We start from the raw sequence: 17,684 nt of genomic DNA on the forward strand, positions 1-17,684 counted from the left end.
TAAAGTCTTCATTAAATATTTATATTAATGTAATATGGCAAAAATAAAACATACTTACTGGTTTCTTTGCCTTTCTAATGAGAAGTTCCCTTTGACTTACTAATACCAGTAGGTTCCGGAAACGAACAATTCCATCTAGCAAAGGTATGACTATGTATGACTGTGGCTCAAATGGCTGTGGCTGGTTTCCCCCACATGAGGATAGTAGCATCCCCTCAGGTGTCCCCAGTTGTTTCAGGACATCCCCCAAGAGTGTTCCCACACGTGACCACTACAGTGTCCCGCAGCTCCAGCTGTCCCACCTGCAACCCTCGTCCTTCCTCCCGGCCCCCCTCCAGCCTGGCTAAGCAGCATCACCAAAAGCCCATCGAGGGGGCCTCCCTGCTCTCAGCGCTGGTAATCACTACACAGATATCCCAGCAAAGAGGGACACACTGACCAAGAATTAGTGTTGCCAGATAAAATATAGGATGCTGAGTTCAATTACAATTTCAAATAAAAATTTTTTAAATAAAAAAAAATCAGGTTAAGTTCTGTACAATATTTGGGACATACTTATACTAAGAAGTTATTCTTGGTTTATCTGAAATCCAAATGCAGCTGCAGTCCTTGTATGTTTAACATGCCAAATCTAGCTGTCCTACCCTACGATGCTGGGCTTGGCTTTTGCCCAGGTTCCCACACAGACTCTGACAAAGACTCTGTTGAGTCAACTTTCACTCTCACTCTCCCCTGAGACATTCTGTCCCCTCCCATCCTCCTCTTCTCTCATCTGTGTCTCTTCTCCCACCAGAACCTCAGCTGAACATTGCGGGAACTTCTGAAAGCCATTAAAACGATCCACAGTTGAAGCAAATAAAAACTGCTGTGTCCCATGCATGTATGTTCTGTGGCCATTTGCAGAAGCTGGTTCTAGGCAGGCTGCTAAAAATCAATTCACCAAAAGCTGACTCATCAAATGGCCAACTTACCTAATAGAATAATTAATTAAAAATTTGTTCAGTTTGATTATTTATAAAATGCACAGGAAGTCTTTGGTGTTCTGAGCTCTCCAGATCCTCCTCTGGGCCCTTCAGGGCGGCTCTACTCCCTCGAGTGCCAGCAGAAAGGAGCTGGGGCATAAACAAATGAAACATCCCTAAAATGCTCTTAGGAAGATGGAGTTGTTCAGCTGTAACTTGAAAAGTCTTTGAAAGCCATTAAAACAATCTAATTCAATATAAGATGTAGACTTCACAACTGCTTAAAAGAAATACATTTTTGCTAAATCTATGCATCTTCAATAGAGAAAATGGTGGGAAAATAAACATCTGGAAAAACAGAAAACTAAAATAATGATTAGAAAGAAATTAGTATAAACCAGAAATTCCTACATGAAATGGTGAAGTTTAGAATATATTCATGAGAATACATGAATATACTCAAGAAGTAACTTTCTCAAGAAGATGAATTCACCTATAATCCTTAGCTTTCAAAAAACTGAATATTTCTTAAAATCTGCTAAGAAAATATGTCGTTGAATATTTTGAAGTTAATCAAACAATACCATCACAATAGAATGTTCCAGAATGATAGTATTCCTTATATTTCCTGGCAAATTAGTAAATTTGGTAAAATCAGCTATATAATCAGCTATAGAAAATTCATCTGTAGCCATGGAGGTAGATGCTGGTGGTGAAGAATATTTACAGGTTTCAACCCTAGGCATGGATCATCCAAAACCATTGTGACTTTTAAGAAAATGATACTAGTAACATTTACTTATATTCTCACAATTTTAAATTGCTTATACTTGCTCACATTGATACCCTGAAATGGTTTGGATCAACTTGATTTAAGTAGCCCCTTTACATTCAGAATTTTTATGTAATGTACAATAAATAGGTAAACTGTCAAGAATAATGCATTAATATAAAATAAGTCATCACAACTTAAAATTCTTTATGGTAGTACTTTCAGGGTTGTTTGTTTGTTTGTTTTTACGTTAGACTGGCTCTTTTCCAGGTATTGGTTTTGGTAAAAAGGAAAGAGAGAAAAGCATTTTAACCTTTCATCCGTTTTCTCTGACTGGCTATTCAAGCCGTGCGTGCGCATCACTTGTGTGTGGCTGAGAGAGCTGGAGCCGTGCTGAGGACCAAAGAGCACAACCAAAGAAGGAGGGCCCCAGACAGGAGATGGAAGGGAGAAAAGTTCACAAGGTGGAGAGAAATCTCGCGGCAGAACACACAGCAGGATGAGCGGTGGGGTGGAAGCGAGGGCAGGGCCGCCCCAGCCTGGCGGGTGCCAGACCTGCGTGTGTCCTGCTTGCCGTCAACCCTGCAGCTCGGACCTGAAATGAATCCACACGCAGACTGGTTTCTTTGCAGTCCTGACGTTACAACACAAAGCAAAACAGAATGCAGGTGCTGCTTACACCCTCTCCACTGGGATGTCCAAAATGCATCTTCCAAAACAATTTAAATGACATGAAATAACTTGTAATGACTCTTCCATTTCACTCTTAAAACTCTGAAATGCCTGACAATCAAATCTACAACGAGCAAAAGCAGAGAATAATGCATACTTGGGCAAAAACATCCCATGTTAAAACTAAAAAATAAGCTTAGATATATTCTAAGACTTTAATTTATTACGTAGATATGAGAGAATGTTTGATAATAAGAGAAGTAAGCAGACTATTGACCAACAATTAATCTGTAACAAATATTAAGTTTAGGAATGATTATACATTTAGCCTATATTTCTTAATAAATTTCCTCACATAAATTGTCCCTAATCTATAAACCAATTTTAAACAAAATCCATCATGCCAGGCACTTTACATCTTATTCTATTTATTGCACCATTTCTCATCAGAAACCTTTTAGCTTTAATGCTATTCCATGGCAGAGTATCTCATTAGAGTGGCAAAGATAAAGTTCTTTTTGAGATAAAGTAATTATAGTGATTGTAGGGGGAAAATCATCCAAACTTCTTGGCTCCAGTTATCTCCTGGCTTCTGATTCATTTTAAGACTCATAAACTGAGTACAAATAAAAAGATGTAAATAGCGGATAACCCTGGTTACTTAGAGTTTATGCTGGAGGGATTAACAATTCGTGACCTTAATCTGAACTAAAGAGTCCTACAGGTCTTTGCTCCCAGGAAAATATTCCAAGACAAAATGCAGTCTGTGCTCTCAACTCACTTCTATGTCCGTTCTATCTTGTAATTATTATTAGAGTCAACAAATTATTTCACTCTAAAAATATCCTTACTATATTTAAGCCTATTTTCTGTTTAAAAATAAAAAACAAAACTAGTCAATTTCTTCCTATCACAGGAGGTTTGTGTTCTTGAGGAGGCACCATTCACTTAGAATGTGGGCTACGATGGGTGACAGCAGGAAGGGACAGGACACCTCACCCAGGATTAGGAAAGAGCAGTGTTAGCACTTGGCGAGAAGAAGCTGGCCGGGCAGAGGAGGAGGCACAATCCTAGGAGGATTCCCAGGGACAGATTCCTCATCATTAGCATCCAATTTAACAAAATTCATTAGCCCAGTCAAAATATTTAACAAGTCATACAGTCTCCGATAGTGATTTTTTTTATATAAATCAGTGCTAAGGAAATCTTTGAGGGTAACAGTGACGGGTTATTTCAAATTATTGGTTTCATTGTTCAGGAACACAGTCAGAAACATATAAGCACCTACAAAAGCAACCTTCCTGCTGTGTGCAACCCTGTCTCATTTCTGCATGGAACTCAGCAGACGATCTTTGAACAGGCAGCTGAAAACCGAATGCTTGCAATGTTTTCCCCGTCAGCCATTGTTCACTATTTTCCAGTGAGTGTTCATATTTCTAAATGATGTTTTGGTCTAGCCAAACCCTGGCCAAGGTCACCATGAAAGAAAGAGGATATTTTGATTTGGAAATAGAAGACAATATGGTGTCTGAGTCGATTCTCAACTTACTCTCAAGGTCAAGTCAAAACTTGAGACCTCAGTTTCCCTGTGCTTAACATCAGAGCAAAAGTGGCTGTCCATCTTTCTAGCCAATTTCTTGTGAGTATCATATTAAATGTGAAACGTAATTAAACTGGAGTATCATGTATGAGAGGCAGCTCATTATTATTACATGTAAACTTTAAATAGTGTTTACGAAATGGTGGAATTACAAGTAAACACCCCCCCCAAAAAATTTAATTTAGGAGGTTACCATTAAGACTCATGATATGCACGGAGCTTGTTGCAGACTGATTTCTCCAGACAAGAAAAAATAAAATTATGTTTTCAAAATAACCCAGGTGACGAAATAGGTTCCAATGTTTCACCTTATGTATAAAAATCTCCTTGCAAAAGTTTAGGTAAACCACACGCTGTTCCCCCGTAACTGGTCACTCACATAAGATCCTATGTTGTCTTTTTTCTTAATCAGAGAAAATTATGTAAGTTATCTATCTTTAAAAATTTCTAGAAAATGAAACTCAAAAGTTGCCTATTCTCTACACAGAAATTGTTCCTTTTGGTAAAGTTCGGCACCTGCTCTACGGTTGCCAAGGCTAGACTTGCAGGCTTCAGCAATGTGCCTGGTCAGCTGCTCCAGACATATTATTTGTAGGTATTATTAAATGTGTATTTTTGTTATTAATAAAAAATTGAAATGTCTAGTCTTCTCATCTGCTATGTACTCGTTATGCTATATCTAATAACTGTGCTAAAATATGGATTAAATAAATTATCTTTAAATTATCTTTGATTCCATTGTCTCTAATGCCTCAAGCATAGAGATCTTTTAAGTACAAGGTAAGTGGTTAGGTAATAGGATGTCGATTGCCAGATTTGTATAGTAAGCACTCTATCCTAGAAATGGCCAGGGCTTTAGAAAATAGAAGATTTTTTTTTACTCTTGGCTTCAATATTTGTTAACTGAATATCTTTGGGCTCATTACTTAAAGTAATGGGGTCTCTTTGTTCAAAACACTGAATAATAATATCTACTTTGCAGGTCTATCATGAGAACTAGAGAAAAATATAAGAAGATAAACATAAGGAAGAAAACCAATAAATTTTAACAAAACCATCATAATTGCTATGATTAATATGACTATAAAATTGCAAATAGAATTTCTAAAGGGTGTGGATTTATGCAGTCAACATATAAAAATTCAAACGCAGATGCCATTCAATCAACATTATCTGATTTGTGTCCTTCTATGGGCAAGGTACTGTGTGAGGTATTAAAAATAAGCCAGAGACCCAAACTGACAAGTTATCTGATCTTCTGAGGCTTACAGACTCTTAGCATACAGACAAGCAAATGGGCAGCGCATAGAATGCGAAGCAGAGAGTGAATGACATCTGCAAAGCAGAGTTGAAGTTTTGGCCTTTCAGGGTAGGAAATGATGAGAGGGGAAGCCAGATAGCTCTAGAAAAACTGATGAGCACGGTCAATGCTACATGGAGCAGAAATCAGTGCAGGGGGAATAAAAGGTTTGAATTTAAATATCAAAGTTGGAGCAGTTCTGGGAGTTGACAAAATCCCAGGGGGTCATGTGCGTGGAGCCGTGACCACTGGGTGGATCAACTAGATCATCCCCTGAGAAGGTGCTGGTCCAGGCACCCAAGGTGGCAGGACTTCATCACAGGGCGCCATCCTGACACGGAAACAAGGACAGTCTCCTGATGGTCAGGGGCGGGGGCAGGGGTGCTCTGCTTTCTCTGAAAGGAATTAGCCAAAGCCTGGATTGATTTCATACTGAAGTATAGATAAATAGTAATATATACACACACGCATATGTACATACAAATAATAATATAATAATAATAAAGCTTTAACAATTGTAAGTATGTTCCAGCTACTGTTCTAAGTATGATACTTCATGACAACTAAAAAAATATACATAGTCTTATACCAGTGAACAGATGCCCCAAGCTGACATAGGTAGGAAGTGGGGAAGTCGGATTCAGGGGCAGGCTGACTCCAGAGTCCTCTTTACAAGCTCACAACATACGGCCTCTCAACGACGCGTCACTGCTACCGAGTGCTGACCACACGCCAGGCTCTGCTAAGCACCTAATATCAATGCACCACTCAATCCCTGCAACACTCTGCATTGGTTTGTACATTTTAGACAGATGGCACAAGTTGTTTTTTTTCTTTTTTTTCCCTATATTTTCCTCCACGGTGCATAATTTTTAAATGAGAAATTTCATAGAAAATTCCAGATTTATGATTTCTCTTGATTAAAAAAAAAGAGATCCAGCCACAGTAAGTCTCCATTCACCACTTGTATCCATGGGTTTAGTCTTTCCCTTCAACCACACTCCCCACCACGCTTACTACCACTTACCGCCTACATCTGACCTAATTTTTTATCACCTATCACTGCAGACATTTGCGTACGTGACCCTTATCGTACATACACGTGTGTGGAAAAAAGGGGGAAAAGCCGTAGAGCTTAAAAGTTTAGGTTAGACAGTCCAGGTTCAAACCCCACGTCCACACTCATAAGATCTTGTTTTCTTGGGGAAATGCCTAATCTCTTTAAGCCTCATTTTCTCAAATCTAAAATAGGGTTACTAATCTACCTCAGAGTGTTGTTATGAGATAATTAAGTGAGATAATGTCTGAAAAGCATTTACTTGGAACTCAATAATAATTTATCATTATTATTGTTTCTATTAAGGATACGAGAAGTTGGTATAAGTAGGTCATACCCATCATCTAAAGCAACCAGGACTTGAATGCAGATCAGGGTAGAAGAGGCTGCACCTTGTGTTGGAAGGGGCAGAAGACAGGAGTGGGCTGAGACTTTGGGCCAGCAAGCTCACCAGGCAAAACTCTGCCCGGTGACACCCCAGAAAAAGAGGTCACCCCAACTGGTCAGGACGAACATAGGCATCATTCACTGTCGGGCTTCGTAAGAGGATTTCCCTATTCAGATGAAATGTGGTGTCGTAGTGACGTACTGAATCACGGATTTTAGTAATCCTGCCATTTTCTCCAGCCTAAGGCAACAGATCCACGATTTCTCCTATAATTAGGTGCATCTTCCAAGTTCTTTCTCCTGTTTCTCCCACGCTATGAGGCCACCACCACGACCCAGGTCCTCCCCTCCACACCTAGGAGCCACGTGAACCGTTCCTTAACTAGCCTCGTCACCTTCGATCTGCCACCAGCTTCAATACTAATGGCAAACTGGACAGGACTAGCAGTCCTAAAACAGCATTTTACGATTTTGCCTTGGTCCTCCACTGCCTGCAGAGTAGAATCTGAGTGCCGCAGCCATCGCTGGCATTTGTCCGCACCGGAGCACCTGACCCGCCCCCAGCACTCGTCCTTTATGCCTCCTCGTCTGTGGCCTCACATCGGCGCCGACGGCACGCTCTCCACGCCCCCGCCCACTGCCACGTCCACATCACATCAGGCCAAATGCACGCAGCCACCGCACTGGAGCCACGCACCAACTGTGTCTATGTTTTGTGTCGGCAGACCTTTCCCCTGAAGGAACAGAGAGTAAATATTTCGGACCACCCAGTCTGTGTCGCAGCCACTCAGCTCTGCCTTCACGGCAGGAAAGCAGCCACAGACAACATGCACAGGAACGGGTGGGGCCGGGTTCCAATAAAGCTTTATTTATGGACACTGAGGTCCAAATTTCACATAATGTTCATGGGTTATGCAATATTATTCAATCTTTTGATTTTTCTCAACCATTTAAAAACGTAAAAAGCTCTTAGCTTGCGGGCTGCATGAAAACGAGCAGCAGCCACAGCAGACCGGCGTCGGCCGAGCCTGGCTTTGCAGGCAGACTGCCCGCTGACACAGAGGCTCCTTTCCACCGTTTGAAACTGAGGGATGTCTTAAAGTACACCCTAACTTACTGTGGATTACAGTTAAGCTTGTGCTATCAACTATCGTTCATTCTACCTATTTAGCTATATTTTTTGCACCCATTAACCACCCCCACTGTCAACTCCTGAGGTGACAGATAACCCCAATTACCCAGATTTGATTAATTCGCATTGTGTTCCTGCATCAAAACATCAGATGTACCCTATAAAAATATACATTATGTACCCATAATAATTTTAAATAAATAAACAAAATTAATTGAGGGATAACTTACATTTAGCAACCTTAAATTCACCAATCTTCAATGAACAAGCCAGTGAATGCTGACATATGTATATAACCATGCTACCATCACACAGATCAAGATACAAAATGTTTCCAGTGGCCTGGAAGGCTCCCTCTTGTCCCTTCTAAAATACCCCCCACCAATGCCTGACTTCTTTTTGTTATCAAAGCAGTGTCTATACTTCCTTTCAATAGGCCTGGATTAAAGAAATGGCAGAATAACCCCATGCTACCTAAATTTTTACAGAGTAGAAAGAAACCCAAAAGACAAAGGTATATTTTTTAAACGAAACTTCAGGTATCACTAACCATTACAACCACATAAAGAATGTCTTTTATTTTCAATGGTGGGTGATATATGATTAGAAACACCAAAAGGCAAACTTTGTTAACGTATATTCATTTTTCTTGGCAGTCTCATGCTGACACTGCATTTCCTTACCTGGGCCAAGGTAAGTGTTGCTTGTTTGCAGATGTTGCACTGTACCCTGAGTTTTCCTGGCTGTACTCTTTGACAGGGGCTTTTGCAGTAAACATAAAAGCTGTTGTAGACTGGTCTACCTGCTGGGGAAAAAAAGCAGAGGAAGTAGGCAATCAATACTGAATCCAAATTGAGACAAGAAACTCCCTTTAAAAACTTGTTAGAGGCAAATTTTAAAACTAACTCCTCAGGAACATTTTGAAATATTAGTGGAATAAATATTCTAATGAGGATACAACAATTTAATTTAGAAAATCTAGCTTTATGCTCAAAAGAGTGAAATTTTTTCTTTTTCCTGCCAACAGTCCTGTGACTTACTCACCAAAGTAAGCAGCCTGCTGCCAAGAGAGCTGGCCAAGTGTATTTGCAACACGGTGAAATTAAATGCACTCTTTGCTGCTGCAGTTTTAAAAGAGGACAAGAAATTTAGAGACTATTGGAAATTTAGAGACCACTGCTACTGAATTCTATTTCATGCTTCTGTACGCAGTTTTGAAGACTCTAAAATTTTCCTCTTAAAATCTTATCTACAGAGACAAACCAGCCCATTTCTCATGAAATGAATGACAGGATTACAGTTTGCTGGGTTTCCTGGGAGGACTTCCCAACACACAGTCACACACAGAATAAGACAAGACCCTGCCCCCGAGGAGCTTATCAGACCAGCAGCCATGTGCAGAAATGGATGCCCTGCATTTCAGTAATATCCTCTTTAGACAAACATCATTCAAATCATACATTTTCAAGATTAAAAGGTGAATCAAAAAATCAATTCAATAATTGAACATTTTGGATCATTTTTCTCAGATGTCACCATACAGGGCTACTGTTACTCTGTAAATTAGGGGAATTTTTTTTTGAATGAGATCACACTTCCACATCTGCAAAGAACTAACTTTATTCAGAAACACTTACCAGTAATAGAACCACCTTTCTAAATGTCTAAGTTTCTGAAATTACTAAATAGTTCTTTCTTTTAATCCGCACCTTGCTGCTGCTGGCTGGGGGCTACATAGCAGGTAATGGTATAAAAGTTTGCTTAAAATTTTACTATCATCATCAGAGGCATCTAGAAATAATAAATGTTAAGCATTTTTTATCATTATGAATGAAAACCTTCAGCCTCCCAAATGGATATGGTCTATTAAAAGCAACTAGTACAAACATAATGAGAAAATGAGAGATTCTAATGTTCTATGCAGCTCCGTATGTTTCACTAATTTGCAAAAAGAGCCTTTGTAAACTTATTGGATTATCATTTGTTTAGCCTCCTTTGCTAATATTGTAGACAATACTTTGTAAAATGTGAAGCACAATAAAGATGTCAAGTTTTATAATCTTATCATTTGTTTGTAACATATTTTATAATTGTTACTCTCCAGTAATTAATCTTTAGCTTCCAGTGTGAAAGAGGAGATAAAATATAAACATATGTTTGTGTTGATGTGAAACTACTATTTTCTGACATCTCTTTGTAGCTTTAATGCCTATATGGGCAAGATCTCAAGTCCATACATATCACAGTATTATTAGCAAATATAATAATTACATAAAATATACTCTTAAGGTTTAAGTGCAACATAGAACCATGTATTAATGTTATATAAATATTTGTAACAATAACTGACAGACTATCAAAAGATCACAACAACTGTGTCAATTTTAATGTGTACTACGAAGAGCTTAGTGAAGGAGGTAGGAAACTTTACTGTTAAAACCTTTATCAGAAATATGAAAAAATTCAATTTCACAATTTTTATAACCTACTGTAAAGGTTAAACAATAAAAAAAAGGAGAGACAAAAGCATAAGCAAAAGCTTTCCAAGGGGAGTCAGGGTTACAAAGATACCAGCATTATGGAAAGAGCATATTAGCAACAGTTTTACAATATTAGAAGAAGCATCTCAGAAACTGCAGGGAACTAAATGACTCTTCTCTCTCCCTTAGGGCAACAGGGATGTTTGCAATATTGTTTCAGCTAATGATATATCAAGGAGGAATTTGAAGACTAGGAAACCTTCTACCTCTGAATGCTACAACCTTCACTGAAGTCCTTGAGAAGTTATTCAGAAAATGCTGCATGCCAATGTCTGTGCCCTAGAAGCATACAAGATGACATGCAATCTATTACACATTGCTTCCCTGAGCCAGCCGCAAGTTGGGGATTAATAGCCAGTCTAAGGAAGATCAAGGTCAGGCCAGTCCTGGCTGCAGCACATTTCAAGCTATTGGCTCCACTGGTCAAGCAGCTGGGGCTTCAGTTAAATCTTGAGAGCCCCTTTTCAGAATGGCTTCCTACCTATTTGGCTGCATAACACAATTAAAAGTTGGCAAGTTTCTTTGTGTCATGCTGCGGGCTGGACAGGAATAAGAACAAATACTACCCCTGACAGTCTTCTGGGCAATGCTCCCATTGGCCTGGATAAAGGGTCTAAGGCAGGAACTCTTGAATATGGACTCGTAACTCCTAAAGAAATGGCAACGCAATTCTAAGAATGACCTGAAAAACCTTTCTCTAGGTTTATCGCTATCCTTAGTCAATAACATGAATCTCCCCCTTTCACTTCCTTTTGGATCTTAAAATCCTTATTTTCTCCTAATTGACTCATGCATATGGCAGCCCCTTCTTAATCCAAAATACTCAAAGCAGCTTATGTTTGTGTTTATAAAATTTCTCTTCTTTTATCTAATAAGTTTTAAAACCTAGAAAAATACTTCGAAAATTGTCCAAATCATATCCATCACTGTAATTCATCACTTGTGAACATTTTGCTGCATTTGGGTGCACTCTCTATGTGTGTGTGTGTACCTATATCTATATACACATATACTACACATATACACTTTTTTAGCTTAAGCATTTGTACTTAAGTTATAGACATAATGTTACTCATTTCTAAATCCTTCAGTATCCTAAAAATAAGACTTTTTTCATATAAAACCATAGAACTTTTTAGGTGATTTGATTATTTCAGTAGTTCTGTTTGTAGACTAATCAAGTGTGCTTTAAGTACACTTTACAGAACACTACAGTGATTTGTGAGCTGTTAACAGGGATCAGGCCAAACCTGGCCAAACCATTTAAGCGATGCTAAGTGAAGCCAAGATATACAAGTCCCCTGACTGTGGCACTTCATGGAGCCGTGTGACTCTGTAGGAAAAGGAGGAAGGAGCATAGCATGCCCCAAGCTTTATCTGACCACAGAAGCCTTCCTTCTATACTGCATCTTGTGAAATTGTATTTTTTAGAAAAAAAATTTGGAAAAATTAATTAGAGGAAAGATTCAATCCACTTGGTAGGGCCTGGTCTACAGTAAACTAAACTGCTAAAGTGTACAAACCCAGCTTTACCAAACACTCCCAGAGAGCCCACTGACAGTAAGTTCCCTCTTCCCCAAGCCAGCAACAAACTTCCATAATTATTTTATCATGTGCCAGGAGGGTTGGTCTACCAATGTAATGATTTTACAAGTAAAGCAGTCAGAAGTGTTTTTTGCTGGTTTTTTTTTTTTTTTTTTTTTGCAGAGAAGTTAAAAGCACAGTGAGTTCAGGGCCCTCTGAGAGTGTGAATCGTTGTGCCCATTCAAAGGTTGCACTGGGTTCCCACGATTCCTTTGCGTTTCCCTTTCCCACTTTGCCTCATTAATATAAACCTCAGTCAAGTCTCCTCTTTTCCCTTATTTTCTTTTCTTGATCCAAAAAATTGCTGAAAGCTTTAGCAATACTCGCAACACATCTAGTAAGCCCACATTTAAAAAGAATATGTATTATTTGCTTTGGCTCTTTGAGAAACCAGCATCATCTTTACAGTGATCATTTTTCTTTTATGTATTTTAGATAATGGGCTTAAGGCCTAAAGACAGTTTTAATAAGATGGACAGATACTTAGGGAAAGTCATTCTGATTCTGATGAGAATTCTCATTGACCTCAGAAGTTTCCATCACTGATTGTCACAGAGAATTTAATTGGATGATTGTTTTCAGTGTGGGGAGAGTGAGATTTAACATATTTCATACCTTGGTAAAATCATGTTTGGTATCAATATACTATAAAACAGCAAGACAGCAGGAACATAACTGATTCAAAATGATATTTATCACATATGAACATACTAAGATATTAAGTAGAACAATGCTACCCATAAGAATGTTCTGCAATGATGACAATGTTCTACATCTGCACTATCCTGTATGCATACATATGATATGTAAACATTAGCTACACATGGCTATTGAGAATTTAAAACCTGGCTAGGAATTATTCCTTTTGTTTTATTAATTTTAAGTAATTTAAATTTAAACAGCCACATGTGGGTAAGAGCTCCCAAACTGGACAACACAGAAGAAGAAGATAACAAGCACTGGTGTCTGGCCTCCTCTCTTCCTTCCTACCGGGAACGCGGATGACAAACCGCGCTAAGGGGACTCTGTCACACCGTGAAGTACAGTAGCTTGTTTTTAACTGTGCTGATGTAAGAACAAGGCTGGCTGGAGAGCGGGGGGAGGAGGAAGGCGTGAATGCGAGGCCCTGGAGGTAGGACAGGCGGGCGGGGACGTGGTACTTGTCGTGCTAGAGACACCAGCAAGGCTTCTCTCCTGTCGCGAGCCCACACCTCCAGCAGCGAGCGGATCGTTTGCTGACCTGTGCCTGGATCATTCCCTCTCCACTTGACCACCACCTTTGAAATCAGACCAGAACATTCAAGGTCCGGTTGGAATGGCACTTCCTGTAGGAATTCTTTCCTGGATTTCCCCGTAAAGATATGATCTCTCCCTAAAAGTAACATCTAAGCATAGGAAGATATCCAGCACAGTCTTGTCACCTTTGAGCAGGTGACTTGTCCCAACCCCACAGAACCAGCATCTGATGCCAGGGCATCCCCTGCATGAAGCATCACGGCCTTTGTCCAAATCCTCCCACACCGCCCAGCCCGCCGCTTAGGAGCCTCAGCTCCTTCCCACTTGCCGCCTTCTGACCACAGTCTTGTCCTTGTTTCTGGAGTATCAAGAATGCCAGCACGTTCAGCTCCATTTATCAGCTACAACCTGTTAAGTTTCCTCAGCTTACGCCTCCCCTGGTCACTTAGGGAGAACCCTCAGTCTTGGTTGACCCCTAGGAGTCTACTGTGAGGCAGACACATGGCCAGTCTCTGAGCCTGCGACAGGGACCTGGGAAGAGATACCGCGAGGGCTTGGAGAATCTTCTGCCTCATCGTTCGCCAGAATCCTGGCTATTCCATTTCTGGGTGGTGGGCCTTCCGTCAGTGCCTGACCACATGTGCTGGAAAATACCTTCCATGAGTCAGGCACACAACAAATATACATCAAATAAACAAATTCAGTACTACTTCCAAAGTCCAGCAAGCTCATCTTTACACATTACGGAGAGAGAAGCCACTTTTTCTTATACTGAACTTCATTAGTTCTAGTTTGGGAAATACACATACAATTTAAAGCGGTTCCACATGAAATCCATTCAGTATGGACTGCCTGAATCACCTCTTCTGCAGGACACCTCCCTCTGGATCATCAGAAAAGACGAGGACGATGTCCATTTCAACCTGATGCAAACTGCTGTAGGAAAGAATGCTCAGCTGGGCAGGTTCAACACAGAGCCTTCACCGTCTCACTGCAAACCTCCTCTAGGGAGCCACCGTGCGCTCTCTCCGGAAAGGTCAGTTAGCTGCTGATTTACTGGACCATCCGAACATTCCCTCACCTGATGCCCTGTGAGGTGACTGTCTTCCTGTCACGGGATGTCCGTGCTCCAGACCTTCTAAGTGGACACCTTCTTGCCTCCACTTCTGAGGGCACTTCCTGTGCACACCACTCGCCCTCAGCACACTCAGCTCCAAGTTCTATGCTTGTCCCCCTTTCTATCAATACGACCTCCCTGTATGGAACACGTCACTCTATTTCATATGTTCCAAATAGCTAGTGAAGTTCCTTGAACTTAGTGAACACCCAATAAATATTTGCTAGGTCAATAAATTCTCCTCTCTCATATTTTAAATTTCGTGAAAATTGTAGCAGGTACGATAGTGTGAAGGCAAAGAAAAGTAATATAAGGTAGGATGCAGCCATGATTACCAAATATTCGGACAGCCTTTTCAACAGCCAGACTTACTGAACTAACTCCACACACCCTTCAAAATGTTGCTGTATCGCATTTGCAATCAATAACATGAAAACTAATGATGTCACAAGAATGATTCGCATGATGAATAAAACAAAAAAAATAATTTTACACAGGACTTGGTATAATTAAACATTAAAGGTAAAAAGTTGAACTCTAAAAATCCAAGAAGTAGAAATCCTCTAAAGGAGGACAGTTATTACATGAACACTTTTCATTCCAATCCTTGTCCAATAGGTTATTACACCTGACCGAGTTCAACTGCACTAGTCCATGCTTTTAATCAGCTGTAATCTTAGCTCCCAGAAAGTAACCGACGTGATGGTATATTCTAAACAACTTCCAATTATACAGCCGTCCATCCTGTATATGTACTTCTAAAACATGTTTAGCAATCTCCAGGGAGACTCTACACTTAAAAGCTATAACTTAATTCTCAATTTTTGTGCTAGGGTTTTTAATTAATCTATCTGCACATAATTTCATCTAGTGAGTGAGGCAAAAACTGCTGATTTAATCTAATGCCTTTTCCTCTTTTTTTTTTCTTTTTTGGTTGCTGTTGCGAATTTATTTTTTCATCATTCATTTTGAAAGTAATCACAAAACCTCCCATGTCAACACAAAACTGTAGAGTGAAGCATAATTTAAGAATGAAATTTAAAACAATAACAAGGTTCAAAGCCAAACAGTTAGTTGCTTATTCTTCCAGAAATAGGCAAGGGGCAGGGTATAGTTAAGGTGGTGGCAGGAAAGTCATAGCTCTCCAAAAACCTGAATGAACGTCCATAATTTAAATTCAGATGAGAGAAATTATTGATGCTACAGATAATTGGGTACTATTTCCTTACCATGAAATCTCTATAGCCCAGGACATGTCCATTTTGACTTAAAGAGGCAGGATGTCTCTGCCACCAGAACATCTATATCAAACCCTAGCCTTGCCTTGTCACCTCTGCCTGTTGTCTCATCTACAAAACTGAGATGATAACATCTAACTCATAGACTGTTGTAAGGATTTAAAATATAATAAGATAGGTGAAGCACATAGCACAGTATCTGGTACATAGAGAATGTTCAATACAAGTTAGCTGTTTGTACTTCCTGCCAAAAAATTTAGAACTCAAGTTATTCCTACAGACTCTCATAGCTATGAGCTTTCTCAGTTGGCCATTTCTCTGCTTTTACAAATGTTGATTCTTACACAGTGTTCCCATGGTAAACCTACTCTAAATTTTTAGAAATAGCTGAAGTATAATTCTTAAATAGTTCTTGTTAAAATCACTTCATACCCAACCAAATCATTTACAATTAAATATTTAATAATATTATGGAACATAAAACCATGACAGAAAGTCCTAGAATTGATTTAAAATGTACTAGAATCGCATTTCTTTCTGTGAATCCTTTTTTGATTATGATGCAAGAAATACAGGTGGATTGTAAAATAATTAGGAATGGAAATAGTAAATAATTATATGAATCCAGCCTAGTAGATAAAATTTTCAAGCTGGCTAATACACTTTAAAATTTCAATATTTCTAAAATAAAAACAGGTTTTTTTATTGTGCGGTTGTAAAATAGTACTAAAGGAGTCAAAACGGATTAAAAATTTTCACTTTAATGGCAGACTTGTTAAATTAGCGTCCATTCTTCTTTGAAAGACAGGCATCGTCCTTGTCGTTTTATAAGGGAGGAAATGCAGCTCAAGACAGCAACAGGGGTAATCAGAGGTTTGAATATAAGTTTTTCTGATTACAAAGCACATGCTTCCCCCTTAACCATGTCATAATAACCTTGACGCTGACGGTGGTTTTTACTAAATACTGTAGGGGACTGATTCCAGGGCTGTCACAAAGTGGCACTTAAACACAGGTTGGCAATTATGGACCATCGCCAGCAATCACGAAAACAGTTTCGGCTCCCACCGAAGCACCCCACATCACTCGTCCAATCAGCACTAAAGGTTTTACGGAAATTTCCATTAGTGTGTTACAGCACTGGCATTCAGCAAGAATGTGCAGGTATAGCAATTACCAATGAGGAAAATTAAATCTCACTTTTAAGGGTTAGCACAGATTCTACAAATTGGATGTTGTACCAAGAAATGATAATCCACAGCTTGACCTGAGAATCAACAGAATTTCTTACTTATTTTTACAGAAGTGATATTTTTCTTGCTATTAAGAAAAATAATTTTAAAATCTTCTTATTTTAAATATTCTAAGCATTAGAGAAACTTGCTAAGTGAATGAGCACTCAGAGCAATGGCCTTCACGGAGAATACAGCAAGCACGGTGTGAGTCACCACCCCTCTGCATCCTTCCTTTGATTTCAACAACGACAGCCAATGTAATTAGTTTTGTATAAATATTTTATTTAAGTATAATATTTCTTGTCTTCACTACCACCATTAACTAAACCTCTTACAAATTCTGATGCTTTAAGTATCTTATTTGTACCAAATGATTAGATAAAACATTATGTTAATAACCCTGATCTTTTCCAGTATTGATTTCAAAATGCCTTTGGTGGTAACTGAGATTCATAAAATCTCTATTACCTCTTAAAATATAAGGAGGATTATTTTTCTCTAGTGACAGGGTGATTAGTTGAAATGCATGATGAAGTCATCATGCTGGGGGAAGAAAAGATAAAATTATTTTCTTCTCTTAATCAAGGCTAATGGTATCGTGAATGACGTGTGCTTCTGCCAGTCTGCATTAGAATCACTCTGGCTGACGGGCTCTTCTTCACCGGGACTCTAGGTCCGTGAAAGTCTTTCCACTTCATGAGTCCTTAGCTCATAAGACCTCCCAGCACCCATCCAGGGATCATCACAGCCCTGCTCAGGGGCCACCTCTATCCTTGTCTAAATACTTGCTGCTTTAATTCCCTTCAAGTTGAATGTCTGTAGCACACGGAAGCATCTCATCTCCTGAAGTGC

At 39.3% G+C, this 17,684-nt stretch overlaps 1 protein-coding gene across 1 annotated transcript in view; it reads right to left on the reverse strand.

Moving 5' to 3' along the window:
- The window catches only part of PARK2 (parkin RBR E3 ubiquitin protein ligase), a 1,159,373-nt gene that overhangs the window by 855,668 nt on the left and 286,021 nt on the right, over positions 1 to 17,684 (reverse strand). Inside the window, exon 4 of the mRNA XM_012646791.1 lies at positions 8,566 to 8,684. Coding sequence (XP_012502245.1) covers positions 8,566 to 8,684 — 119 coding nt within the window. The remainder of the gene's footprint in view (positions 1 to 8,565; positions 8,685 to 17,684) is intronic.

Source organism: Propithecus coquereli, unplaced genomic scaffold, assembly GCF_000956105.1.
Source record: "Propithecus coquereli isolate 6110/MARCELLA unplaced genomic scaffold, Pcoq_1.0 Scaffold25, whole genome shotgun sequence".
Classification (NCBI taxonomy): Eukaryota; Metazoa; Chordata; class Mammalia; order Primates; family Indriidae; genus Propithecus; species Propithecus coquereli.